A 26,794-nucleotide genomic window follows, 5' to 3' on the forward strand; every position below is an offset into this window, starting at 1 on the left:
TGGCTGTGTTTCACTCGCCTCAACCCGATCTATATTGCTAACGTACTAATTGCAACATTCTATGTATGGACAAGAGCCGCTTTGTCCTATCGACAAGAGGTGCTTTCCATAAAAATAATTGCAATGGGTTGGAGCCCTACTTCAACGGCCATTGCTAACACTGAAAAGCTAATCAATTTAGCATCATGTATGACGAACGAAGCAAATAAAGAGGCAAATGACCTTATGGCAAGGCTCGTCGAGACAGAGGTAGATCTTCCTTGCTTACTTTTAGAAGCTTTTCTCTCCGATGGACCCTACAGTACATACGCCGGCGCGCTCTTTAAAGCGTGCATTCGTCAGTCGTATAGCTATATTATATCGCAAGGGCGGCAGGATATTGCGTCCTATCTCTTTCTGCGATTAGTAGACAGCCTGCAATCTAGTTCATCTAGAGCATATAATTCACAGTCAATTCTCGCGAATATGATAAGTGCATTAGTTTGTCATGAACGTGTGGGATTCATTTGGCCGGAACTAGAGCAGGCACTGATAGAGGCAGTGACTTCCATGCAAGCCACATACGTGTCATCTCTCTCTTGCAAGAATCTCAATCCTAAATCTCTCGCTCCATTTATGTGTACTTCTTTGCTGATACAGAATATTACCGACGATTCCATTAAGATTCTTAAGGACTGCAAAGGTTTGTCGGCTGCCATTGAGATGATGGTTTCGACGGTATTAACCGATACTGTTACCACTTTTTTAGTTACTAAAGTCTCTATAGATGCAAATCCCCTCATGTTTGCTGCTTTCAGTCCAGTGTTACGGTTTTATAAGGGTGTTTTGACAGAGCCTATCTCTCCCCAGTTTAGTGATGACACTGCGCTCATTTCGCGAGTCTTCATCCTCATAGAGCGCCTCTGTCCGTTAGCCATTCATTCAGATTGGGATCTTCTCCAGGCTGCACTCGAAGTTGTTATCCGAAGCATTACCGTGACGCCAGAACTGTACTATCAGAATACGGACTTCTTCTCTAATGTTCTGGAACTTCTAATATATATGACCAAAGAGCTTTACGAGCTAGAGAACGTTGGAGAGAAACTTGAGGCACAAGTACAGTATCTTGGGGTTAAGCTCCGCGGCGAAGGGACAGGTGTGGCGCGGCTAGTAATGGAGGTGTGGCACCTTTTCGTTAGCGATTCCAATTTTTATTCTGTTCTGCGTAATCACATTACCCTTCATCTGATAGATCCCCTGCTTGCTGCGTGCATTCTTCAAGAAGATGAGCTTCTCTTTTTAAAATCTTCAGCTGCAGTGGCTACAAGAGACATAGGACAAATTTCAGATCTACTAGGACCGTGGACTAATCGTAAACACGCCTTGCTCCTCTTAGACATACTCTGTGGAATACGAAGGGATTGTACTGACCTAGTTATACAGGGATGCACCCGAATGCTGTCATCATGTGACATATCCATCATCGAAGCGGCCATAACGATTCTTGCATATGTTTCGTCTCATGTCAAGAAGGAAGCCATTACTACCATTTTAATACAGATCAAAGCTACAGTCCTGGACACGTTCTATACGGATTATCCTGAGCCTTTTCTACTCGACCATTCTACGGGGAGCGTATCATTTAATCAGCAGTTCTCTGTAGCCATGGAGGCTTCGTATCGCTCTTTCAGCGCTACTGAAAACCATAGCCAGCTTTTAGGTGCCCCAGCAAGAGGGGAGAGGGTCTCTCTATTTCTGTCTATCATAGTTTCTCATAGTGTATACACCATTTCAAAATACATCGAATTGTTTGACAGCTCCTCAATTACATGTATCCTAGCATCTTTTCTTAAGGTCCTTGTGTTCTCTTCAGACATCAGAACAAGGTACTATGCGATCGGAGCCATTGGGACAATAATTGATATCGCACTTGTATCTTCTGATAGCTCTGCTGCCGATTCAGCTCAATTTGTACCGTCAGGAGAAGCTATTACAGTGTCCTATATAGATCGAATTGTCTACGAGGGTGTTCTGAATATAGTGTGTGGGCTTCTACTACTGGACGTACGAGCAAACAGAGTTGTTCCCACAGAGCTTAACTTTCTAATTGATGTAGTGATCTCCTGCTTGATGGCCGATTCCGGAAAAGAAACGTCCATAGTTATGGCAGGCGTGGCAGAGTATGACATATCAGGACTTGGACGCTCTTCTCTATGCACAACCTCTGTCATGGAGGCTTTAGCTGAGGTCTTTTCTACGTTACTTCCTTCCTATCTTCCTCACGTTGTTCGCGCAATAACCACCTTGTCTGATAGTAACGACTCTGATGAGCGCATATGCTTGGCATTTAGTAATCTGAATGATGCCATATCATCACTGCTTGGGGACTTGATCCATCCAGGTATTGGGCCTCAGACAGAGAAGCTGCAAAAGACCATACATTCTCACCTCATTCCTACCTACATTGACAGCGTAATCAGAGGACTTATGCTTTGCATGGATCAGGTGGAAAATCCAATTCTTTGGCCCGACGTGTCACTGATGGAAAGTCTTATTTCGTTTATCAATGATGCTTTATTGACTGGAAATAGCACGGCTATGATGATTCTAAATTACAACAATCAGTCACTTGTTCCTGCACTCATTCAAACTGCTGCTATTTTTGTAGGCACAACTCTGCAAGCGGAGATGTTCGGGATATTGGGAGAAATTGTCAGGGAATATCCAGAGCATATTTTCGTGCACCGTGAATATTCATCTGCGTTACTAGATTGTTTGTTTAATGTGATTCAGAGCCCTTTTGAACCGAAAGCGCAGAACAACGCGACTTGGTTATTTAGCACACTTATTGCAAGCCCACAACTGAGTGTATCCATTGGTGTACACGCATATATGACTCTTTACTGTGGCACAGCATCTGGAGACCTAGGGTCGTATTTAGCAGCACTGCCTCAGTACTGTGAAACACCAAAAGAGATACTGATACTTTCAGACACTGCACAACTATCTGGTGAGCATTTCCAAAATTACGCGCAGCTCCTTCTCGAACTGATTCAAGAAGAGCGAGCAACAAAAGATGTTTTGATCAATGCATCTGTTGCTTTGCTGAAATGGGTGCGAATCTATCTACTTATGGGACGAGTGGTTCCTTTTCTGGACTGTCGCCTTTTACAGATGGTTGCTGAAAATCTGGATATAATAGTCCTTCAGGTGTGCAGAAGCGATGACGTGGATGACCGAGATTGCTGCTTTATAGCTATTCTTATGGTTGCGCTTTGTATGCCAGATGTAGCTGCTGAGGCTAGCACGGAGATATGCTGTTCTTTGATGGAAACCGTAAAGATGTGCCCTATAAACAACGAGGAATTTGATGCCCTTTTGAACGACGTTTTGCGAGCCAATATAATAGTTGGGCTAAACAGGGATGCTCTAGATAAGTGCATTAATTCATAGGTGTGCTATCGCCTAATTTTACGTTTTGCTTTTCGACCTCTGGGGGTAATTATTTCGCTTAAAGTTAGCTGCTTCTCCCCGTTCTCTTTGGGATATCTAATTTTCAACTTGTCAGCGTCTAGGCTAGTTGTATTAGTCTCCTCCCTCTCTGCCATCAACACATTATTGTTAAGTAAATAGTTACTGAGTGTTTCTAGGGAAACGTTGATCTTACACTTCTTCATATGCTCGAGCATTTTGTACTTGTTCACTGGGACAAAGGTCAGAATCAACAGGTACCAGGGAGACGCCTTGATCCAATCGGTAATTGTCTCCTCCAGCGTTTGACGGCGTGCCGGGGACATCAGCTGGAACTGAGTCAAATGGATATTTGGAAGCCACCCATGAGTATCATGCTCTCTACGCAAAGTCTGTATGGCCTGCTCTCGTGTAAAGTACTTCTTTCCCAGCTGCTTTAGGCTCTGACGGAGCTGAAAGATGGTGTATGACTCAAAATCCGTAAGGGGGTTAGAAGCAGGTGTGCTAGGCAGCGCAAGGTTGCAGGGCTGCAGCCTCTCCATTAGAGACAGTCGTCGATGCTCGGGCGTTTGAGGAGGGCGACTAGGCTCTGTGAGCTGGGCAGAGCAGTCGACTGTAGGGTGAGTTCTATCTAGAAGTCTCACCAGCTCAGTGGTCTCAGGAGTGCCACCTAAGATTGGCACTGCAATAGGTGTACTTTGGCGAACTGTACTAGAGTCCCTTGGACAAGGATTCTCTAGGGGTGAGCACGGCTGAAGAAGTTCTTTGCTCTGTAAAGCCGTTGATTTTACAAATTGTAGATATGCTTTGCGAGCCAGAATTAAGGATGAAACTATAGAATCGATTCTGCGCAAAATGCACTCTGGCAAATGCTCAGAATCGCCTCCTTCTCCCGTGACATATCCAACAACAAGGAGACGCAGCGATGCATCATCAGGGGTCATTTTTATCGAGTTTACATAGAAAGCTGGATACCTTCTTTAGCGAACTCCTCGTACATCTTTACGAGAGTCGTTGCTGCAAGTAAAATGCCCGTGCCAGACCCAATAGCACCAAAGATGTCCGCACAGAACCCAACAAACCCGAGTATAAGACCGCCTGCGAGGGCTGCAGTTGGAATGTATCTATTCAGCTCGCGCTGAAGAGCCCCCTTAGTCATATAACCAGGCATGCACCAGCCATTGGTCTCGAGCATCTCTGCGACCTCTTTAGCGCCTTCACCAGAGAACTCTACCCAGACACGTGAGATAAGCCCAGAGAGAGCGACTAAGGTCACCGCGTGGAGAATGGTATGAATAGGGTGAAAGAGTGCACTTCGAAGAGAGTACGGAGAGGCAAGAATCCATGCAAGACCACCTGTTGGAAAGGCCTGACCAGGACGCGACTCGACCTCCGCCCAAGTACCTAGCAGCGCAGTGAAAATAGAATTGCCAAAGCGACGCCAGATAGCCTGAGAAATCATAAAGACGTTAGACGTCAATGTTGATATAATCATCATGGGCGTCGAAGATGCATAAAGCAGTCTGATGGGATATTGTTGCTGAACGGATGGCCCTGCCTTTGCATGCTGAATCCGCAAATTACGCTTGATTCCCTGGAGATAGATAGCCACAAGGAAAACTACAAGGGTTGCTATAATGTTCATCACATTTGTGAGACCATCCCGGAAGAAGGCCAGCTTGATCGCCTTGAGCTTATTTGGCTGGGTGAACATGTAATGGACAGCTGCCAGGACAGCACCCTCAAATTCCTTTCCATTGCCACGGTCGATGCGGAAGAAGGAGAACGACTTCCAGATGATGTTCTCGCAGACATTGGCAGTGGTAAATAAAGAAATACCAGAGCCTATGCCCCATCCATTTTCAAGCATTTCATCCAAGACCTGAACCAGTATAGATGAGATAGTCAGCTGAGCAATAATGGCCACTGCACTGAACAGGCCTATTTGCGAGATAGACCCGTAAATACCAGCGAGCACATAAAGAACGGCCTGGAAGAAGGTGAAAATAAATCCAATAAGATTTTGGACACGATTAAAAACTTGGCTCTCTACTTCGTTGTTCTTGTCAAAGGGCAGTACCTTGGATGAGATAAGTATCTTGAGGAAAAAGCTCGAAGTGATCGTAGGACCAATACCCAACTCCATGAGGCTTCCTCGCTGGCCCGCAAATATAGAACGCAGCCAGAACAAAGGATCCTTACGGATTGAGGAGTGCAGACCGTAAAGCGGCACCTGAGAAGCCGTGAGGTAGACAATTAAGGCCAGAAAGGTATAAAGCCCTTTTGTAGTGAAGCGCACCGTTTTCGGAGCCTTCTCAACACTAGGTAGCATCCTTGCCCACGGATCCAGCACCTTTAACCACGTTGCAACCATCCTTGCTCCACGCCCTCTGGTCTTTCTTTTTTGACTTTTAACAAACTGTAACATGTCAAAGTCTTAAGTTGACCAATGGAGATGCAATAAAAACAGTACCAAAGCTTAGACTAGGCGACCTGACTATTAACTGAGTATGGATAGCAGATGCAAATCATTTTGTCTCATCGATAAGCCTCTGAAATAATAATTCCAATTCAAAATTAGAGTGACCAATCATGCCTGAGGTGGTGGAAAAGGACAGTCATGGCATTGTGCGAGGCAAGCAGTGCAACACAGCACGTGATCAGTCGAAGCAACAGAAGCAGGCGATTCGTGGTGGCGACGTGACTTTCAGCTTAACTAAGACCCGTGACACTTTTGCTGATTGGTTTGATGCCATTATGGATGCTGCAGAGCTTGTTGATAGGCGCTACCCAGTTAAAGGCTGCGTTGTCTTTCGTCCTTATGGGTTTTTCATGGAGAATGCTATTATGAGGCTTTGCGAGGAGGAGTATGCTAAGGTAGGTATTAGCCAGATTCTCTTTCCTACTGTTATTCCAGAAAGCTTTCTGAAGAAGGAAAGTGATCATATAAAGGGCTTCGAGGCAGAATGCTTCTGGGTCGAAAAAGGTGGACTCCAGCCGCTGGAAGAGCGCCTTGCTCTAAGGCCTACTTCTGAGACAGCCATATACTCTATGTTCTCCAAGTGGGTCCGTTCCTACAAAGATCTTCCTCTGAAAATTCATCAGACGTGTACCATATTTCGCCATGAGACAAAAAACACAAAGCCCCTAATAAGAGTTAGAGAGATCCATTGGAACGAGGCACATTGTTGCCATGCAACAGCAGAAGATGCGGTGTCTCAACTTTCCGACTACTGGAAAGTTATCGACACCATTTTTAGCGACGAGCTCTGCTTCAAGGGGCAAAAGCTACGCCGCGTATGTTGGGATAGGTTTCCGGGTGCGGACTACAGTGAAGTCTCCGATGTCGTTATGCCGTGTGGGCGAGTGCTTCAAACAGCCGGCATCCACAATCTTGGGCAACGCTTCTCGTCTACCTTCGATATTCTGTATGCGAACAAGGCTAATGAAAGCGTGCATCCATACCTAACGTGTGCAGGTATATCCACTCGTGTGCTAGCGTGTGCCTTATCAATCCATGGGGACTCGGGAGGCTTGGTTCTTCCTCCCCTCATTGCCCCCATCCATGTAGTAATAATTCCAATTGGCTGTGGAAAGAAAAACAACCAAGAGTCCGATCAGCAGGTTTTGGGGAAGGTAAACGAAATCGCCGACACCCTGAAGTCAAAGCTTGGATTACGGGTTTCTATCGACGATGACTTCTCGAAGAGCATGGGCGATAAATTGTACTATTATGAACTCAAGGGGGTGCCTCTTCGAATAGAAGTTGGACAGCGTGATTTGGCCAACGGTCAATGCATTGTTGTGCCCCGTGATGTAGGAAAGGACCAGAAAAGAGTAATTCCCATTACGGAGGTCATGAAGGTATCTTCTCATACCACCGAAAACCACGAGTTGGTTGTGAAAAATGTTATCAAGGACGAGCTAGACGCCTACAAAGCCAGGCTTAAGGAAAAGGCATTTGCATTTCACAATTCCATGGTTACCAATTGCAAGAGTTTTGATGAGATAGTGGCTTGTATAGAAAACAAGGGAGGCCTGGCACGCTTTCCATTTTATACGACAGAGGCCGATGGTGAAGTGTGGGACAAGAAGCTAAAAGATGCGTGCTCTGCAGAAATTCGCGGGCACAATCCCGACGAGAATGTTCTCCCCGGCGAGGTCTGTGCCCTTTCAGGGAAACCTGCTGTTTGCTACATGTACTGTGCCAAGTCGTATTAACGCCAGGATGTATAAAAGTAAATCTTTAGGTACTCTATCCATTTTCATTTATCGACTCTAGAAGAGGACCTCCTCTATCAATGACCAGACGGCCTTGTCATGAATAAGCATGAAGTGAGTAATATTCTTTACGATAACACGGTCAATAACAAAATCATGTGGAAATCCATCCGATAGGGCAGAATGAAGCAAGACTGTTCCATCGCCATCAGAATCAATTGTAGTGGGGATTTGCGTGCAGAGTTCATGGTAGCTACTGACTGGTTGATTGTAGACCACGTGCAGTGGAGTCTTGCACCCACTTCCACAGATAGCAAAGTAACGGAAGTTGGTTTCATTAGGCTGCGGGAAGATAATTGGTTTCGTTCGTATCTTATAGATCTCATCCCAGTATTGCTCAAAAGGCTCAAATAAGTACTCCTCCAGGCTTCCAGGGCGGTTGAGGCTTTTCATCAAGGACAGAACGCTGCGGTAGATGATGGATGAAACGACACTTATGCTACTCCAAGGCAGAGGTGGTATCTTGATGCCAGTCTGCACATTGTGTGGTCGTTGACGCAAGGCTGACATACCACGAAAACCCGCTTTGTCAAGTCTGTATAAAGATGAGATTAGTTCCAAAGGAGTTGATTCAGTGAACAAGTTCTTGTCTGCAACTACTTCCACAGCACAATGATCCTCTAGGTCAGATGCTTTTGTAGGAGTTATTAGTCTAGTTTGCTTCACTACCGAAGTTGTGCGCCTATGGTTTAGTGCCTTTTGCTTGTGGTTTAGATCTAATGTTGCGGTCTTATAAACAGAAAGCGTTAATGGCACAAATGCGCTTTCTGCTCTGTTAGTGTAAGGAGCAAGCCGTACTAGCGTCCCTGCATCTTCAAAAATGTCCCGAAGAGCTGTGAAATCGCTGAAGCTTTGATAAATGGAGTTAGCGTATGCATGCTGAAGAATGTCTGGGCGTGATGACGAGCGAATGATTTCAGTTGGTGCGCCAACTCTGCAGTCTTTGATTTCATCGTAATAGGGGGCATCTTCTTTGAGGAGTAGCCGATCGCCAGAAATATAAAACCATGGATGCTTAAAGGCACGTAGTGGCAGGTATGATTTTCTAAGGTCTGAAGTCTCTGTCCAAGAGGTATACGCCTCCCATTCCCACAAACCAAGCTGGTTCTCAACAGCCTCTCGAGTAGGTATACCAACCGTATAACGTGGAGTTAGTAGCGTATCAACGTATAAGAAATTAGAAGACCAAATGCGCTCGCCTGTCACCTTTGACCGAAGAACTCCGCGTTTTATATTTAACAGCAAAAGTCGTAATGCCTGTGCCTCGTGTTGTGGATGGAGTTTTTCTGGTTGTTGACTGAGTCTCAGAAGAAGAAGAGACGAAAGATCAGGAAACTTTTTCCCGTACTTTTTCAAATCAACAGAGATATCCTTGATAGAGAGGTTGGTAGGAATGACTTTTTGCAAGAACTTTTTGTAAAGTGATCCATCAGTACAATAGGTAGGGCCAGGGTCATGAGTTGAAACACCTATCTGACGTGCAAAATTAGCGCTGTTTCGGTAAACTTTCTTAATAAATATGCAAGTAGGAATGTATTGATTGACACCATACTCCTCTAATTGTGAAACCACAGGAGCAGGGCCCAGAAAGACAGGAACAGAGCTGCTGGCTTGGAAATTGCGAGCTGTTATATATTTTATAAATGGGATTTTCAATGCGAAACCGTTGATAAGACTCATTGCCATATAGGCAGAAGAGTTATCGTAAGGGGGTCCAATTGCTATAAAGCGAAAAATATGTTGATGCCAGTCATCATACAACTGCATATACAGCCTGACCAACAGCGCACCATGGCTATGACCAATTAGAATAACGTGTAAGGAGCTAGTTCTATTCAAGACACTCAGAATGAGTCTTCGCAGAGAGCCTAAAACTGCATCAGATGATAGGGGCTGTCGCCAATCATACGAATGGCAAAAGAGATCGACATCCACTTGATATCCGTGCCTTTTGAGTCTATTCTTTAAAGTAGTGAAATATCTGCCAAGCATGAATTTGGGATTTAAGGCATGAATCACGGAGATACCCCAGTGCTGAGCTAGGTGTGAGCAACCCTTGAAGCCTTCCAATATGTGCATATCTCCAACATCTTCAATAAACGACTGATACCGGCCATCACTGGTTGGCTTTCCCCATACATCGTTTATCATCTTTTCTCCCATACGGGACTTTGGTATGTAATGAGCTGAAACCCACGCACGTTCTCTCATGCCCGTTGTCCTGTGGACGATGTCCAGTTTGGTACTACAGAGACCTGGAATAAGGATTATAGGCACACGTGCTTGTTGCTCAGTGGTAGCCCCAGGTGCCCTCATAATGTAAACAATTTATATTCAACTTTGAACCCTGTAGATACTCACTATGAACTATGATCTCCATCGCATGGTTGGTGGGTTGGCAAATGCAGCAGTCTACTACAGCCCACTACAAAAGTTTGGATCCAATCCCTTTGCTTCCAAAATGATCTCCTGTGCGCAATCGTTAATATGTTTGAATCGTGCTGGACCCAGAGGGATTCCACCAAAGTATCTGGTGACGATTGCGACCCTATTATAAACCTTCATCTTCTGCATCAACAGCAGTAGGCGCCCTCCCGCTGCATGCTCTCCGTCATCATCGAAGCCCTCTTGAAGGTCAGATGGATCTTTCGTCGAGCAGAGGCGATAAGCAATGATATTATGGGTTGCATCGTCAAGTCCTTGAGTGTCCTTGAGAAAGATGCAGAGTCGATCAACGTCCTCAATAGTCAAAACGTGTGCGGTGTGCGCGAAAAACACGGACTTCTTCGATTTTATGGTATTAGACTTGAGAATACATCGTTCTTTGAGCCAATGATCATCTATGCAAAGTGCACTTTTACAAAGTACTGGGGACTTAGATTGTTCTGAAGTAAAGGCGGCTTTAGGAACATTATTCCTATTAAAAGACTCTAGTGCAGAAACCAGTTTTCCATATGCAAAGACAGCAGCAGCAATTAGATCTGTGGGATCTGCTTCGACGATATCCATAAGCTCCTTAGTTAAAAGCCTACAATCATCAAAGGATAGAGTTGTGGATTGGATTTTTGCGGAGTTAATCAGTAGATCCTTGGAGTCTTCGACGGAGTTGCTCAATGACAAGTTGAAAACGATAGAGCTTTCATAGCGACTTTTGTCGTTATTAATGAAAAGGGAGACAACAGGCAAAGATACATCCACAGTACACTCAGGAAACATGTGCTCTAAAGCGCCTAGCTGCTCATTCATGGGCAATTGATATTTCGGATTTTTCTTTAAAAAAACTCGGGACTTGGCATGAACACTCTCTTCTCCGTTTCTCCCATGACCATGCCCTTCTACAGAGCATACAAGGCGAAGCAGGGTTCATTTTTTGTTGTGTCTAGCACCTTTGATCTCCCTATTCTGGTCAAGATAAGCTCTACTGCCTCGCAGGACTACATAGTCTATCCTCCAATATTTGTATTAGCCCCGCATACAGCCCAAGAAATTTGCGTCAGCCTCACATTAAAGGAAGAGCTAAAACCTCACGAAGATCACCGCTACTCTGTTGACGCCTTTCCCTTGGAGCAGGGGGCCTATGCATCTCTCAGTACTGACGCATCTCCGCAACCAACAGCATTACGAATCTACTGGAACTCGCACTACAATGACGCATGCAGAAAAGGAAGGTTGTTTACTCAGAAATTCACTGTTTCATTTGTGGACGGGGCACCCCCTGCAGCTGTGCAGAAACTTGCACGTCATGTTCCCGCAGAAATACTTGATTCGAAGGATCTTGATACAGAGCTGGGGAATATAAGCCACAAGAAAGCAAGATACATCGCAGAGAAGGCGTCTCTCTTGCACTCTATCCAGCTTCAGCAAGGAAAAATAGATCTTCTTAAGAATACCATTTCCCGCGATGAAGCAGAAATACTTAGGTTCAATAGAGAGATTGATGAACTTCAGAGGCGCCTCAAGGAGCTTGGCAATCATGACACCTTGTCTAAGTACATCATAGGCACCAGGCTAGAGCTTCGTGTAGTACACTACATACTAGCAATCTTTGTCGGGTTAATATGCGGTAGGCTATTGCACAAATTTTGATGGAACACCCAGATATTTTTCATGTGCTTACTCAAACTCAACTCAACTTCTCCGTGCTCATCATATATACTTCTGCAAGTCTAGAGCATATTTCATATTGGGTCGCGGCAATGTTGCGTAACCCAAGTTGACTCTGAGGTAGATATGCCTCCGCATTATAGTATGTTAGAGAGCGCTGGAAACCTAGAGACAACTCCTCAAATTGGACGGCACTAATATGAGTTCCCATTTCATCTGAGCAAGCGTCAGAAACGACGGCCGGTACTACGTTGAGGAAGAAACTCGGGGAGCTCACAAGCTCATATGACAATGCCTGAATCTCTTTAGCATGCTGGTGCCTTTTATCAATGCTCTGGCGCGCGGTTATTATATGCTCTCTGAAGAGCTTTATATTCTTTGCCAGTGCAATGTCCTCTACAATTTCATGATCGGCCATATCCACGTCCGAGATCATGGCTTCAATTGCAGCAAATAGCGAACTAGCGCTTTCTCCGTTTATTTCCTCCATAGCCACTCGTATGGCCTCCTTGAGAGCCCTGGTAACCAATCTTTTCAACTCATCCATCTTTCCTGCGCGTTTGTACCACAAAGCAGCATCTTGTATGAGGTTTCTTCGCTCCAGCATTTGTGCAGCCCCCTTCTTGACCAGCAGCTCCATCTCTGGTCCTAGTTCCAATCGGGATACAAGGTGTAGTAGCTCTATGATCTCGGTTACGTCCTCTGCCGATGCAATTTTTGAATACAGTGCTTGCTGAATTCTGTGAGAAATATTATTTTTTGAGACTAGGTCTGCGTTACTTGGAAGGGTCCAACGATAGTAATCTATGGCGAGCTTCCATATCCCAGTACTTGTAGTATCGATTGACAGTGTTTTTTGGGCCCCAGAGACATCTACCAACACGCGTATCTCACTAAGGCACTCCGCATAGCTCATTATGGCAGCAACACGGGCTGACTGGAAAATGTGGTCAGCAGTTGAAATGAGGTCCATGATATGTGCATAAATCATCAACAGAAGTGGCTTTTTCAACGAGTTCATCCCGCAAAGAGTAGAGAAGGACCACGGTGTAGATTGTAGGGCAATACTCATGAAGGCCTCCTGTGTATGTTCTTTATTCGGCTGTTTAAATAAAGCAATCGAAGAAAATGACAGGATACTTTGTAGAGTTACCAAGAAAGCAGTAACATATGGGCCATAAGTATGCGAGAATTTGACTGATTTCAAAAGTATCTCAAATAGCAGCCGGAGATCTTCTACATAAGTATCTTGTCTTTTCTGCTTTATTTTTCCATACTGTACCTCTATAATTATAAGGAAGCAAAGGTAGACGAGAGCATTGGATGTAATTGGCGCTATAAGAGATGAGTTATTTGCATCAGATTGCTTTACAAAGTATGAAAGCTTTCTTATCAAGGGTCTTAGCTCTTGATCATCTCCAATTTGTGCGATTGTTAAATGCCCCAGGAATTCTAGTGGTTGTATATTTCCAGAGAGCATATCTATGATCTGCTGGAGTTCAGACTTTTTTCCACCGGCCTGAGCAAGCTTATCCGCTCCTGGCTTTCCTTGCTTAGGTTGTGATATACCATTCAAGAGGTTAGCTATCTGTATGCTAAGCGGATCATGATTACTTGCCAGATAGCCTTGTATATCCTCAGTATTGCCTAGCAGTAAATCAAGCTTGAATCGTGTTTCTGGAGCCAAATGGGGCTGCCTCTGAAGTGCAGCCCCATCCAGGTCAGCTAACGCTTTGATAAAGTTCCTAAGAATGCTTAATATTCCTTCTGTGGCAGTAGCTCTTGCCAGCGTTGCGTGTTTGTATATTCGAAGATAGAACATCTCGAGAAGGGCCCAAATAGATCGTAAGAAGAGCAAGTCATAGGTAATGTTCAAGTTCGATACCTTCAAAGCCTTTACGAGTTCGTCAAACACAGAGAGATAGTCCTGCGATGCTTGAATGGGATCAAAGTGGGTATTAGATGCTCGATTGTGAATAGAGGCTTGGGATGAGAGAAAGACCTTGTGCATTTCAAATAGGAGACGGATCACTTGCGGCGTAGAGTCCATACGTGCCTCCGGTCACGATAGCAAATTTTAAGGAAGCCAGATTTACTGTAAAACGCACCGAACCTTCTTTTTACCTCCCTCCTGCTCGTCCAGATGCGCCACGCTTCTTTAGGAGCCGTGCTCTTGCTGCGTCCAGGTCTTTGTAACTATGTTGATCAACTTCCAACATATGTTGAACTTTATTGGCGGCGCGCTCTCGTCCTGTTTTAAGCTTTAGCTTTTGTTCTGTTCGGAGAGCTGCTTTCCGTCTGATTTCTCTCCGAGCACTCCGCTCCTCGTCTCGTTTCTGCTTTTTGATACGCTTCTCTTCTACACGGGCGCGCTCGCGGGCCTTGTTGGGATCCATACTCTTTCCTGGGCAAAAGTCAACCATATACATAGGTTCGTTTGCTTTGATCTCAGGAAGCCTATCATCTATCCAACTTAGACTCTGCTCTTTTCTTTCAGACGACAGCGTCTCAACCAGCAAATTAAGAGACCACTGAATCGAGAATTGTGTACCAGGGGTGCTATAACTTTCTGCAGGCACTAAGTGAGATTGGAGCTCCTTGCAAATTGGCAATAGAAGTGAGTACTGTGAGGATAGGTCGTACTTCTTTGCGATCTTAAGTTGTAAGAAACATGCGTTGAGAACTGTTGAGAACCCTGCTAATATATTTCCCAGGGTGAAAGTCAGATCGTCCTGGAATAGAGACGGTAGCAACTCAATCTTGTGTTCTGTTGGTACACTTAGGACTATGTACGGCGCAGTAATAGATTGAAAAACCTTCTTAGGTGTGTCTGTGATGGCAACGGAGTGTGCAAATAACTTGGAATATACACGGAGTATACACGCGAGGCCTCGAGACACAGATGGAATATGAAGTTGAGTTGCATTACTTAGCATGAGGGTGGTCAGAACGAGAGCCTGCAAGAAAAGAGTCTCTTGATATATTGTACAGAGCATGCAGCTATTCATATTAATTAGTGCATCCTCTGTTGTCAAAAGAATCTGTTCAAGGCGCAAACACAGACCTTGAATTGGAGCGTCGTTGGCCAAAAACATAGCGGTATAGAGAGGCTGTTCCTCAAACACGCGCATATTAGTGAGTGCAAACTCATCTGGGGATAACGTATACCAAGTTCCTTGTGGAAAAACAATGGCCATTAAATTAGAAAGCATAACACCTCCAAATATTGCACGACCATGTAGAGAAAGAAACCCTTTTGGCTGCTCATCACAGGCCTCTGTTTTTTGACTGGCTATAGATGCAGTGGAAAAAAGCACAGTGTCAAGACCTTCTATTCTTTTCTTCTTATTAGAGCATTTGCTTTTTAAGGCCTCCTGATTGTGTAGAGAGATCCTCATAAAATTCACAGCCTGGACCGCTTTGTGATACGTTAAGATAAGCTTTTGATAGGCAGACATCATGTAATGTGGAATTTCACTGGTTATATGTCGTAGTCCTCGAGCCTGAGCGTCAATGCGAACTGGATCTAGTTCAGGCGCGTCATAGATGAGGTACATGAAGCGAGTGGTGCAGAAAGATCCCAATCTCTCCATTTCGGGACGATTAGATCTTTCCAAGAGCGTAGAGTTGGACTTAATGAGCCTGTCTAGGACCAGTATCTCCTCAATCGATTGAACAGAGTCCAACATTGCCTGGAACTCATCCATAGTACTTGGAACTGGCAACGAGAATGACAGCTTTTCGAAATATGTGGGCTGAACTTCCCGGCAGAGAAAATGAGGCAACTGATGCTCTCTAGTATCATCTTCCTCACTGTGCTCATTGCCTTCTGTGCCACTTTGCGTATCAGATTCTTCAGGAGTATCAGATGAAAAATTATCTCCTAAGTTGAAATCTCCGTTAAGGCACTCTGGATCATTACTGGTAATATTGGTGGATTGCTGGTGGTCAAGTTTAGGACGCATAACTGGAGCTGTGCTCCTGTCTCTATCCATTTTCTCCAGTGTTTCAGCACACGCTCTTACTGCGTCGGCTAAATTAGTAGCCCCACGTGACGCATGGACGCGGACTCCATCTAAAGGTTGAAACTCTGCAACAATGGACTGGGATTCCAGACGAGTCTCTTTCGGCAACAGTCGAGACACTGTCCCATAAGCTCTGTCGAGCTGTTGTACGGCTTCTGAAACATCTCTATTAATACGCTTATGCTCTTCTCGGTAGGCTTTTGCTTTAGCACGGACCTCGGCGTAAACATCTCTAGCACGCTGCCTCATTTCCCGCTCATAAAAAATCCGCTCATCTGGCCGCGTATTATCTGGAAAATCGAATTTCTGTGGTGTCTGATTAATACTGTGTCGTATGAGTTCGCTACGTTGATAGGAATAGCCCTTTTCTCCTTGCTTCGGAACAATGCGCTCATCATTTATTTCCGCTATTACGTGAGCATTGTTACCCGCAGAACCAAGTGGTTTTTTGATTGCCTCGGTAATGGGCTTTGCACAAGTGTGTCTATATTTATGCTCCCCTTTGTTGAGGACTTGACGGCGTGTATTCACCTTAATATGATCAAATGGGTTCAGCTTTCCGTCTTCTACACCCATTTTCCGCTTCACTATGTCCAGTTTTGCTTGTAACTTAAGGTGGGTCGGTTTCCCCATTATATTTATTTTAAGAAGAGATTTACTCCGTGTTAACAGACGAGCTTGCCACCCGCTGCCCGAGCAGGCCCGCTGGGGCCTCTCCCCCGCCCTGCGCGGTTGACCCCGAGAGCCTGGAGGCCGCCCGATTCTGGGGAGGGGAGGGGTGTCGCGCCTCCTCGCTCTGAGCGTCGTGACCTTGCTCTTGCGACACCGTCTGGGCTTCTCCTTTCTCTCACTCAGCCCCCTTGGGGCCAACTTCTGTATGGAGTGGAAAGCAGTGATCTTGGCCACGTAGCCTAGGGCCTTGGTACTCTATGACGAAGATTGCATACGCCATGAACCTCGGGATGGCCCGAAGCTCACCGGATACTTTCTTGTCATCTCGTGGAGCGGGTGTCCGTCCCACTATCAAGGGTGTGCTCCCCGTATGCCTCTATCTTGGAGTTAGAGTACGCACTCATGGATGCCGGCGGACAGCTCCCATGCGTTGGTGCCGAGGAAGAGGTCCAGCCCTGGTTTGCCTTCCCGCTCGACCCGTCCTTCTGCTCATGGACCACAGCGCGCCTCTTGTGCAGTGCTAGGAGACGCATACCGACAGACATTGCGCCTTGCCACGTCACTGGCCGGATCTTCCTGCTCGCGGTTGGCATGCGGCTCCTCGTCTGTCTGAACAAGGCAGTGGGGGTTGGAGTGGCAGAACTAGAGCGTGTTTGCCAGAGGCGCTAGTCTGCCGGCTAGAGGCGGAGTCGAGCGATGCCTGCCCAGAGATGCTCGCTCGGCTGCGAGGAGCACTGCAGGGGGTTCCACGAGCGCGGGAAGGCTCCCTCCCCTAGAAGCCCCGAGGGCCCTCGCGTCCCCGAGTTCAGTCTCCAGGGGCTTTGCGGGCATATGCGACGATCTGGGCGCAAGAGCCCTGGGTGGTCTCGAACTCCGGACGCACGCTTTCACCAGGGTTTCGCACCCGAGCGTCCTCAGATACCACCGGGTAATCAGAACGAGCTGCTTTGTCTACACAACCATGGACCGCGGCCACAGAAGTCTAGGACAACTCCTCCTTGAGCACATGCAGGCCGACGAGCCGGTCGCTGAGGGCCTGGTGTTGTCCATCATGGAGCAGCTTTCTACCGGGCTTACCTACCTCCATGACGTCTGCTGGGAGGACGCCAGCGGAGCGCCCTGCCAGGGAATCGTCCACTAGAGCCTCACGCCCGCCGACGCCCTCATTAGACAGGACGAACAGCGCGTCGTGCTCGCAGACTTCGCGTCCACAGAAACGCTCTGCACAGTGGCAGTGCGGAGGCAGAGGGCCCCGCGTACACGGATCCTGAAGCCCTCAGATGGCGCGGCCTCCGATCTCTGGGCCCTTGGTGCTATCGCATGCGAGCCTGCCACTTTGAAGGGGCCGAGCTTCCTGGACGGGTAAGACGCAAAGGCCCCTTTGTCGCCGGATGGAAGCCGAATCTGGGCCTTGTTGTGAAGGATCTCGTGTGGGATGTCCTCGGGAGGGTCTTTGCCTCAGACCCCGAGTGGTGACCAACAGCCACCAAGCTCGCCAGCCTGCTTCTGCGTGCGGGACGTCTGCTGTGGGCCCGGATCTCCAGGCCGGCGAGTTGGCAAGCACGGGCGAGTCTCTGCGGCCAGTGCCGAGTCTGTCCTTTCGAGGCAGGGCCCGAAGATGCCGCTCAGCATATCAGAGGCATTGGCGCATCCATCGGGCCGTTCCACCAAAGGGCGGGAGCAGCACACTGCAGACGGGCACGGGGCTTCCATCGAATCGACCGACCAGGTTGCAGCGAGCGGCACGAGGTCCCTATCCTTCCGGGTCCCTGCGAAGGACTCCTCGTGGACCCGGCTGATGCGCGCTGCCGTTACTGGAGATCTCAAGACGGCACAGAAGCACCTTGGTGAAAAGGACAAGAAGAACGAGGCGGCGACGCGGTGTACACTCCTGCCGTCAAGGCCGGACAGGGGCCGATGCTGGAGCTCCTTGACCTTACGGATAAGGCCGGGTCACGGCGCTCATGAGGGCTGCGGACAGAGGAGACGCAGAGGCAGTGAGGCTTCTGGTGAAGCACGAGGACGGCATGAGGGATGACGATGATTGACGGCGCTCATGATAGCAGCACGGTATCGCCATCCGGAATGCGTTAAGCTTGCTAGAGAGGGAAGCATGTATGACAGGCATAAGAGGCGCGACTGCTCTTGTGCATGCGGCGGCCAACGGCAGTGCCTTGTGCATACCCTTCCTCTTGGAGAAGGAGGCATGTGTGCAGGACGCCAGTGGCTGGTCTGCTCTCGCGTGGGCAACATATCTAGATAAGCCAGAGTGTGCGAAGCTTCTTATGGGGGAGGAGGACATAGAAATCACCCCCATAGCTGGAGGGTATGCCGACGATGGCAACAATGGCAAGACCGGTGGCGACTATTGTCGACTATGACGACTATGATTACTCGACTCCTATGACCACGATTATCATGCTCCTGACGATCATGACGTTTACGATTGCTACGGTTACTAGTATTCTGATAACTATGATTTTCATAATCCTTTTGAATGCGATTCCTTATGTGGCGCCACAGCTCTTGAGCTAGAGGATGGATCATCGAGGGATAGTGGAGGTTCTTTCAACGCGACTGCAGGGTACTAACGGGCTTCTCTACAGGCACACCTTTATACAACTGCCAATCTGTTTGCAGCAGTAAAGCTGCGTCACCGCAGTGGCCTAGGGGCTGCTCGATCTATAATTCCGCAAGGGGCAGGCTGATAAAGCAAAACTCTGCGGCCTAATTTGTGCCCTGTACAGCCAGCAAGCAAATCCTCTGGACCGCCAGCAGAGCTGCTCGTTCAGCGGAGCGCCGTCTCGTAGGGAGAAGCGGGACGTCACTGTCAGGCCCAAGCGAGAGTGCCGGCGCCATGCGAACAGTCTCCGGTCCCTGGAGGCCGCCCCGGGTCACCGAAGGCAGGGTATCCTATTGCACAGTGCAGGCGCGTAGCAGCTAACAGAACCGGCGCAAGTGGCGGCCGAGCGGTGGCTTTTGCGCCTCTCCGAAGTGGGGAGACAGTGTCCAGAAGGCGCGAGGTTCCCGCGATTTGTCTGGAGCCAGCCGGGAGCGTCACAGAAAAAGCATCTTGAGGGCTCCCTAGGTGCAGTGGCAAAGGGACGTCCGCTGCTTCTTCGCCAGCGGCTTGCCCGGTGGACCACAGGGCCTCCTAGGCCGCCAAGCGCGAACACAGCTGCGATGAGTGGCTACTGTACGCCCTTGTGACACAGAGTGGACGTGCAGGATGCCAGCGACGTGCTGAGGAAGGCTTTATTACCCTCCTGCTGTCTGTGCACCTGCTCCTGGTAAGGATGCTGAGCCCATGCTTACAAGCCACGGCCCCTTTGAGAGTGGCCAAAGCCGGTGCTCGAGCAGAGATAGATGGCTGCCTCGCAGATCTCGAATCGCTGCGCATGCCGGTCCAGAGAGACACCGATCAGCCCGTCACTAGGGATGAGGATCCAGGCATGAGAATCGCCAGCCTCCCGCGCCTCGGATGGACCCAGGCGATGGTGGTACGGGGCTAAGGGTCCTGCTACATCCGGGCAGACCAGGCATTGCCTCTGAACATGACATCAGGTCAGGGCCCTGTCGCGGACAGAGGGGCGAGGCTAGAAGCCAGCCGAGGCGGAGCAGCTGCATAGACGGGAGCGCAGGTTATTATGGCAGCAGACTTCCACAGACGAGGGAGCCCGCGCTCTACTCCAGGATGAAACAGCGACGCCCCAGAGTGCGGCCCCGAACCATGCTGCACCCCTCCTTTTGTGGCGCGGGAAGACTGCATGCACTTCAACCACGATGCATCCGGCCTTGAACACTGTGCGGAAAGACAGGCGGCCAGTGCGATTCATGCGACGCAAGGAAGATGCCTCACCTTCTGATGCCCTACAATGCGGGGAACATAGCCCCCTGCGCACGGGCTGTCTGCTTAAGGACGGCAAGCACATGGAACCAGGCATGAACGGAACCGGGTCTTGATAGCGGCACGGCTGTCTTCAAGGGAAGGGTGATCTCTTGTCTCTTTAAGCAAGACGTGCTGGATCGCACAAGCTTACGATTGGGTGAGGAAGGCTTCTGCATGCAACTCTCTGGCATGACCTAGCTGCAAACAGGCGGCAGCGAAGAGCGGACAGCGGGCTCCAGTCGTGCGGAAGGAGGATGCACCTGCCTGAGGCTACACGCAGTCATCAGGCGGGGCGTTCTCTGCAGAGGTTACGTGCTATGCAGGGTCGTGTCAAACCGAAGGACCACTCTTAGATGAGCCAGACCAAGGTGCCCCCATCCGCGCGAGACAGGCCTGTCAGATATATGGCATGCCTGCGAAAGTGAGCGCCGACAGGCAGGGGCCCGGGTAGACCTGGCGTCCTGGCCCAGAGAGTGAACGAGGACGGCCCGCGATACTTGTCCAGCCGAAGTATGAACGCTATGATGCCCCGGGTTGGACAAGCAACTCTTAGCGCCCCCCCTGAGAGGCTGCAGAGGACGGGCTTCTGGATGGAGGGACGACCCCAGCCAGGCAGACGTGATCACAGAAGAAGGGGCGCTGGAACCCGGAACAGTGGCTGACGACTGCGTGTCTGCGCGATGCAGTGCCCACTACTGTCAGTCGGCACACGGCGGTCGGCAGGACGCAGAGCTGCAGAGTGCTGGAGGCGCCGAGCGAGGCCAGTCTCGCTCATGGGACAGAGGCTGCCTGAGCCCCGCAGTCCTGCGAGCCTCTGGACGGTGGCAACAAGAGACCTTTCATGGTACGCATCTGCCTGGATGGCGGCGTGATCCCAGAGCCGGCATCGTACCACTTCACGAGCATCACGATCGCTGTGTCCCCCACGATGGTCACTCGGGCAGTAGTCAGGTGCAGGGCATGGCGGCTCTTCCCTGTCCCCCAGCAGGACCTCGTAAGAGTAGAGTAGATTGTATAACGATGGACGCGTTTACTATCTAAGTCACGCCTTGCCCCTACATATGAACCACCAGCAGAGGAAGCCCACGAGGCCCCCAACGACGACGATGACTGCGACGGAGATGCCCGCGATGGCCCCCGTGGAGAGCCCGCTCTTATTCGTGCTTCCGCCAGTATTGTCGCCGGTATTATCATCCGTTTCGAAACATATGAACTTGCCGTTAACAGGTGTCGCGCACTGCCTGCATCCAGCCAGCCCCTCGGAGCACTTTCTGCACGGCCCATTACTACTACTCTCCTTGTAATATCCAGGAGTACATACCTTGCATGTAGTAGCATCGGCTTCGCAGGTGTAGCAACTTTCGTGGCATTTCGTGCAGGCACTGCCGACCTTCACATATCCGTCCATGCACCTAGAACAGTCCCTAGTGGTGGTGCACTCAGCGCACCCAGTGTAGCAAGCCACAAGGCTCTCGCCTGTCAGGCTAAATCCTTCTTCCGGAGTCTTGCAGGTTCCGCCTGTACTCTGCGCACTCAAGCACACTGTCGACCCCGGAAGCTGGCTGGTGGAGTAGCAGCCGCCGTTCATCTTGAAGAAGCCGTCTGCGCAGACATTGCACACGCCACCAGTAATGCTTCCATCTTTGCACTTATCTGTGCGACTGGTTTTAACAGCACAGACGCCGTTCTGGGGATACTCGTTGTTTTGACTACAGACAGAGCAGTATTTTGTCCCCTCAACAGTCAGACCGCACTCCCTGCACTTGCCTGTGCCTGTGCCCGCCGCGCACTCGGCCCCACATGTGCCAGTGTTTCCTGTGGATCCGTAGGTGAGCGCGCTTCCAGACTTACAGCTTGTGCAATCATTGGCAGTATTTCCGCTACATGTCTTACAGCTGGAATCGCAAGGGGAGCACGCTTCGCCGTAGAAGCCGTCCTTACAGAGACCGCACCCGCCATTTTCACTGCACGCGAGACAGTTGGCGACCTCGCACTTCTTGCAGACCCTCTTGTTGCCCTCTGTGCTACTGTAGTAGCCTAGAATATATTCGCAGTGGTCTATGCACTGGTTTGTTGGCGTCAGATACTTGTTGGACAGACATTCGGTGCAGATCTCTTTGTTTGTTTGTGCACCACTGCATGCCTTACAATCCTGAGTACTGCATGGATTTGAAGGGGAATCATTTGGCACGCATTGTGTTTCTTCTTCGTCAAGTTTAAATCCATCATTGCACGTGCAAGTATTCTCGGTCTTGGCTTCTGAGTTATCAGGGCAGCTACTAATGCACGACTTCTTTCCGAGTCCAAATACCATATTTTCCTTACACGCTGTGCAGGTAACGGAGGTGTCACTTTTGGTGCATGTTTTGCAGTTCTCAAACGTTCCTGCCGTGCACGGCTTGCACGTCTTCGGCTCCTCATCGTCGGCGTAGTGGGTGTTTCCACTCGTGCACGCTTCCTCAGTCACGCACTCGCCTGCCTGATCCTGTGACTGCGCCTTCTTTAGGTACGGCTTGTCCTCATTGCAAGAGGTGCACTTCGTAGCCTCGGTCTCACAGGTCTTGCATGTCTCAGCGCACTTGGTGCATTTTTTACTGCCTGTTGCATCGACGAAGAAGCCTGCAGTACTCGTGCACTCATGTTCCGTCACACACGACGTCACGTCGCCGTCCGTCTTAACAATCCTCGCGGTTTGCTGCGCATCAGGGCCGCACGCAGTACACTTAGCAACTCCACTGGCCTCTACCGTTAATTGTAATCCGTCACAGGCAGTGCACCCATCCACGCCCGTGTACTTCTTATTGCCAGTAAGCGTCACGCCTATCGAATCTCCGCACGAAACAACCGAGTCGTGCGCATTATCAGCGCCCGGCGGTAGAAAGTATCCTTCCGTAGCCTGTGTGCACTTACCACCAGCTGCTCCTCCACACATCACATTGCCAGGCTCAATAGCTTGTTCGTAACACCCGCCCTTGTACATAAAAGTCTGACCAGCGCACTTTGCACAGGTCTCATCAGATGCAGTATTTCCATCGGCAGCTGTACATTTATCTGTTACATCATCTTTGCCTACACATTTTCCATTGATAGGAACAAATCCTGTGTTACATTGAGAGCAATACAATTTACCACCGATCAGAACGTTGCATGCGTTTGCTGCACAATTGGCGTTATTCGCGCAGTGAGCTTCCCGCGCACGTTCTGCTACTTTTTCTGCCCATGCAATCTGGATGGCTAGGCCCGCGAATATAAAACTGCCGAACATTAACCAATCTGGTAGATTGATAGGAACAGAATCGCGATATATTCAGCCAATCCGTGTGACTGACACATGATGATGATGATGATTTACTCCACCCACCGGTTGCTTCCAGTGGTGTGCTGCTGGGGCCCTCGCCTGCAGGCGCTGTCCGCAAATCTCGCGAGTAAATTCCCGCTCAATTTTTGGCGATGTCCGGAGATGAGGGTTGGTCACGGGCCGTAACGATAATCACAGCGGTTGTAAGGAGGAGCTATCTGCATTCCTCGGCTGTTCCGTGGGCATGCGCACACAACCGGACCTGAAACGAAGGAGAGCCCGCAAGGACCCGATCCACATCATGAACGCAAGATCGTACCTTCGGGCCCCCAGAGAGCAAGCCGTGAGTCTCTACTTGGGAGACCACTCCAAAGACGCTTGCCCTCTCGGCAGGACACACACGCTGGCTCTGTGGCCTACCGTGCAAGAGTGCCAACAATCAACCGAGCACCTGAGAGAAGCAAATGATAACAGACACAGAGTACTAGGTGACGACAAACTGATCATTCCATCCCATATACCGAACCAGACAGCTGCCATGCTCATCCACCAGGGTGCAGCATGATCGCGAGCATCGAGCAGGCCGGGACTGGGGTAGCGCTCCCCGCTATCAGGGGCCTGAACGCCTTGGTAGGAAACTGCTAGAAGACTCAAGCAACACAGCAGAGCAGACCCAGAGCAAGGCGGACCCAGACCCCGAGAAGGCGAGACGCCGGATAGCAAACAGGGTGAACAACGCGCTGAGTTTCGGGGCAGTTGCCAAGGCCCTCCGCGCCCTTGATGACACGCCCACGATAGACAAGCCGGAGAAGGCCGACCGCCCTCAGCGCGCTACACCTGTGCGTCCCCCCGAAGGCTACGTTGGCCTTGACTACCCTCCATCGATGAGCTCGACGGGCTGGAGTGGCAACCGAAGAAGAAATGAGGAAGGCTCTGTTTGAGACTCTCAACAAGAAGGCCTCGGGCCGGTCCAGCTCAAGGCGATGAAGCAGAGCGACAGCTTCGTGAAGTACCTCACGCAGGCATACAACGAGCTGACCACCCACCCCGAGGCGATGCCAGAGGTGATGGCCATGCTCGAGTTCCGGGCGATCCTCATCCCGAAGGAGTCCGACGGATACCGCCCGATCGCGATAGGCGAGACGGTGACAAACATCTTCCACCGCGTCCTGCTGAAGGGCTGATCAGGCATGCCAACTACCTCTTGTGCGAACAGATCGCCTTCATGCAGAACGCATACGCGGTAGGCGTGAGGAGGGCCCACGAGCTCATCAGCAGGACAGGAGCACGCCGTCTCCCTCGACACAAAGAACGCCCTCAACTCGCTCCCGAGGGCGGAGGTCGTCAGAGCCCTGAACGAGGCGGGCGTCCCGAAGGTCCTGGTCGACTACATCGGGGACTTCCTCGACCTGAGGCACAGCCGGGACGTGAAGTGCGAGGTCTGCGGCGTCCCCCAGGGCGACCCGCTCAGCATGCTCCTCTTCTGCATGGCCACCGAGCGCCTCCTGAGACGCCTCAGGGAGAGGGGCATCACCTTCCTTGCCTATGCGGACGACATCGTGGCGTTCCACGACGAGGCCTACCCAGCAGGCGTGATAACACAGCTGGCCATGGGCCTGACGATCAGGAGCGACAATGCAAGTCCACCATGGCGGGCGAGGAGGTGACCTTCCCCAACCACCCGGTGTCCCCCACTCCTGCCAGTCTCGCGCCGAAGGCCATCGCAGGTGCCGAGACTGCCCTGAGGAAGATTGAGAACGCCCCCATAACCACCCACCAGAAGCTCATCCTGATGTCACTCTGCGTGGTCCCGATGGTGAACTACGCCCCCCTGGTCGAGATAACATCGGATAAGGCGGACTACAAGGAGCTGACAGATATCGCACAAGGCTTCAGCAAGCTAACCAGCAGAAGCTGCGATCGCCTGGTCGACTTCCTGGCGTACCAAAGGAGAAGGGCGGCCCGGGCCTGCTCATGCCGGGGTTCTACCACGACGAGCTGCGGAGAGCATGGGCCTCCCTGGACGTCAACAAGGGGACCAGAGACCCGGTGGAGCTGCCGGTGGAAGGCCAGGCACTGCAAGGGAAGGGGACCTACTCCAACCGCCTCCTCACGCATACACCAGCTTCCGGACAGAGCGGCGGCGTGCTGACCGAGGAGGAAAGGGCCCTGAAGCAGAGAGATGGCTCGATCATGGGGCAGACAAGAGGCACCTGCCCGGGCTGCCACACGGCAAGGACCCTCGACCGCGACATGATCGTCACGTGCCTGTACCTCCGCGTCTCAGGGAAGTTCAACGCAGAGCTGGAGGTCAAGACCCACAGCCACCTCAGCGGCCAGAACCAGAAGCCCGACATCTGGTTCGTCGACAAGTGCAAGGCGATAGATGTGGGTGTCATCCAGCCCCGCCAGATGGACGCCTACTACAACGAGAAGGTCAAGAAGTACAGGGACGGGACGCTCCCGATCATCTACGGGACAGACGGATCCCTCCACCCAAGTCCAAGGGGCACCTCGAGGAGCTCCACGTGGACCTCTGTCCGGGCTGCCTTCGCCATCGCCCACATGGCTGCAAAGGCGAACGAGCACCCGACGAAGCTGATCAGACGGGCCGGGCCGAAAGCCTGGCCACCCAGAGCGACCGTCTCCTGTCATCCTACTTCTGACAACCGAATGAGTCCATCCCCGGGACCTGTCGACAACGACCGAGAAGGGGCGCAAGACTGGACACACAACCGAGTTGAATCCCAACCAGAAGAGAAAGCCCCGCTAGCTGCTGCTGATATACATGGACAGTATTGAGAATGACAACAAAGACCAGAGCTTCACTCACCGTGAAGGGAGAGCAAGGAGAGGCACCCTAGTAGACCAGCAAGCCTGCAGGACGGCTTGATCTCTGAAAGAACCGATGTGCACACCCAGTCTGAGCTCACGCCCACGGAACAGCCGAGGAATGCAGATAGCTCCTCCCTTCCACTACTGTGGTCTTTGTATTGATACACGACCAACCCTCGTCTCCGGACTAGTCAGGGACTGAGCAAGAGCTTACCCGTGAGATCTCTGGACCATACCTGC

General features: G+C 50.2%; 10 protein-coding genes and 1 pseudogene across 10 annotated transcripts; 4 read left to right on the forward strand and 7 right to left on the reverse strand.

Annotated features, from left to right (window-relative positions):
- Nucleotides 1-123: 123 nt before the first annotated feature.
- On the forward strand, nt 124-3,432 carry GL50803_0032861 (uncharacterized protein; the record flags this gene model as incomplete). The annotated part of the gene is made up of 1 exon (XM_001705291.2): nt 124-3,432. The coding sequence occupies one exon, from the start codon at nt 124-126 to the stop codon at nt 3,430-3,432; it is 3,309 nt and encodes a 1,102-aa protein (XP_001705343.2).
- Nucleotides 3,433-3,437: 5 nt separating this feature from the next.
- On the reverse strand, nt 3,438-4,394 carry GL50803_005742 (uncharacterized protein; the record flags this gene model as incomplete). The annotated part of the gene is made up of 1 exon (XM_001705290.1): nt 3,438-4,394. One exon carries the CDS (start codon nt 4,392-4,394, stop codon nt 3,438-3,440), a length of 957 nt encoding a protein of 318 aa, XP_001705342.1.
- Nucleotides 4,395-4,405: 11 nt separating this feature from the next.
- GL50803_005744 (Sec61 alpha family protein) lies at nt 4,406-5,824 on the reverse strand (the record flags this gene model as incomplete). The annotated part of the gene is made up of 1 exon (XM_001705289.2): nt 4,406-5,824. The coding sequence occupies one exon, from the start codon at nt 5,822-5,824 to the stop codon at nt 4,406-4,408; it is 1,419 nt and encodes a 472-aa protein (XP_001705341.2).
- Nucleotides 5,825-6,042: 218 nt separating this feature from the next.
- Nucleotides 6,043-7,671, forward strand: GL50803_0015983 (Prolyl-tRNA synthetase; the record flags this gene model as incomplete). The annotated part of the gene is made up of 1 exon (XM_001705287.1): nt 6,043-7,671. The coding sequence occupies one exon, from the start codon at nt 6,043-6,045 to the stop codon at nt 7,669-7,671; it is 1,629 nt and encodes a 542-aa protein (XP_001705339.1).
- A 57-nt stretch (nt 7,672-7,728) lies between these two features.
- GL50803_005746 (putative Lecithin-cholesterol acyl transferase) lies at nt 7,729-10,047 on the reverse strand (the record flags this gene model as incomplete). Its single annotated transcript, XM_001705286.1, has 1 exon — nt 7,729-10,047. One exon carries the CDS (start codon nt 10,045-10,047, stop codon nt 7,729-7,731), a length of 2,319 nt encoding a protein of 772 aa, XP_001705338.1.
- Nucleotides 10,048-10,146: 99 nt separating this feature from the next.
- GL50803_0015984 (Impact-like protein) lies at nt 10,147-10,977 on the reverse strand (the record flags this gene model as incomplete). Its single annotated transcript, XM_001705285.1, has 1 exon — nt 10,147-10,977. The coding sequence occupies one exon, from the start codon at nt 10,975-10,977 to the stop codon at nt 10,147-10,149; it is 831 nt and encodes a 276-aa protein (XP_001705337.1).
- A 48-nt stretch (nt 10,978-11,025) lies between these two features.
- Nucleotides 11,026-11,817, forward strand: GL50803_0015985 (uncharacterized protein; the record flags this gene model as incomplete). Its single annotated transcript, XM_001705283.1, has 1 exon — nt 11,026-11,817. One exon carries the CDS (start codon nt 11,026-11,028, stop codon nt 11,815-11,817), a length of 792 nt encoding a protein of 263 aa, XP_001705335.1.
- A 37-nt stretch (nt 11,818-11,854) lies between these two features.
- On the reverse strand, nt 11,855-13,885 carry GL50803_005749 (uncharacterized protein; the record flags this gene model as incomplete). Its single annotated transcript, XM_038046172.1, has 1 exon — nt 11,855-13,885. The coding sequence occupies one exon, from the start codon at nt 13,883-13,885 to the stop codon at nt 11,855-11,857; it is 2,031 nt and encodes a 676-aa protein (XP_037902094.1).
- Nucleotides 13,886-13,955: 70 nt separating this feature from the next.
- GL50803_0027602 (Nop14-like family protein) lies at nt 13,956-16,493 on the reverse strand (the record flags this gene model as incomplete). The annotated part of the gene is made up of 1 exon (XM_001705282.1): nt 13,956-16,493. One exon carries the CDS (start codon nt 16,491-16,493, stop codon nt 13,956-13,958), a length of 2,538 nt encoding a protein of 845 aa, XP_001705334.1.
- Nucleotides 16,494-21,463: 4,970 nt separating this feature from the next.
- GL50803_0050229 (VSP) lies at nt 21,464-23,686 on the reverse strand (the record flags this gene model as incomplete). The annotated part of the gene is made up of 1 exon (XM_038046140.1): nt 21,464-23,686. One exon carries the CDS (start codon nt 23,684-23,686, stop codon nt 21,464-21,466), a length of 2,223 nt encoding a protein of 740 aa, XP_037902095.1.
- Nucleotides 23,687-24,020: 334 nt separating this feature from the next.
- On the forward strand, nt 24,021-26,521 carry GL50803_0061645 (Reverse transcriptase/endonuclease, putative; annotated as a pseudogene; the record flags this gene model as incomplete).
- Nucleotides 26,522-26,794: the final 273 nt, after the last annotated feature.

Source organism: Giardia intestinalis, chromosome 4 (genome assembly GCF_000002435.2).
Source record: "Giardia intestinalis strain WB C6 chromosome 4, whole genome shotgun sequence".
Classification (NCBI taxonomy): Eukaryota; Fornicata; order Diplomonadida; family Hexamitidae; genus Giardia; species Giardia duodenalis.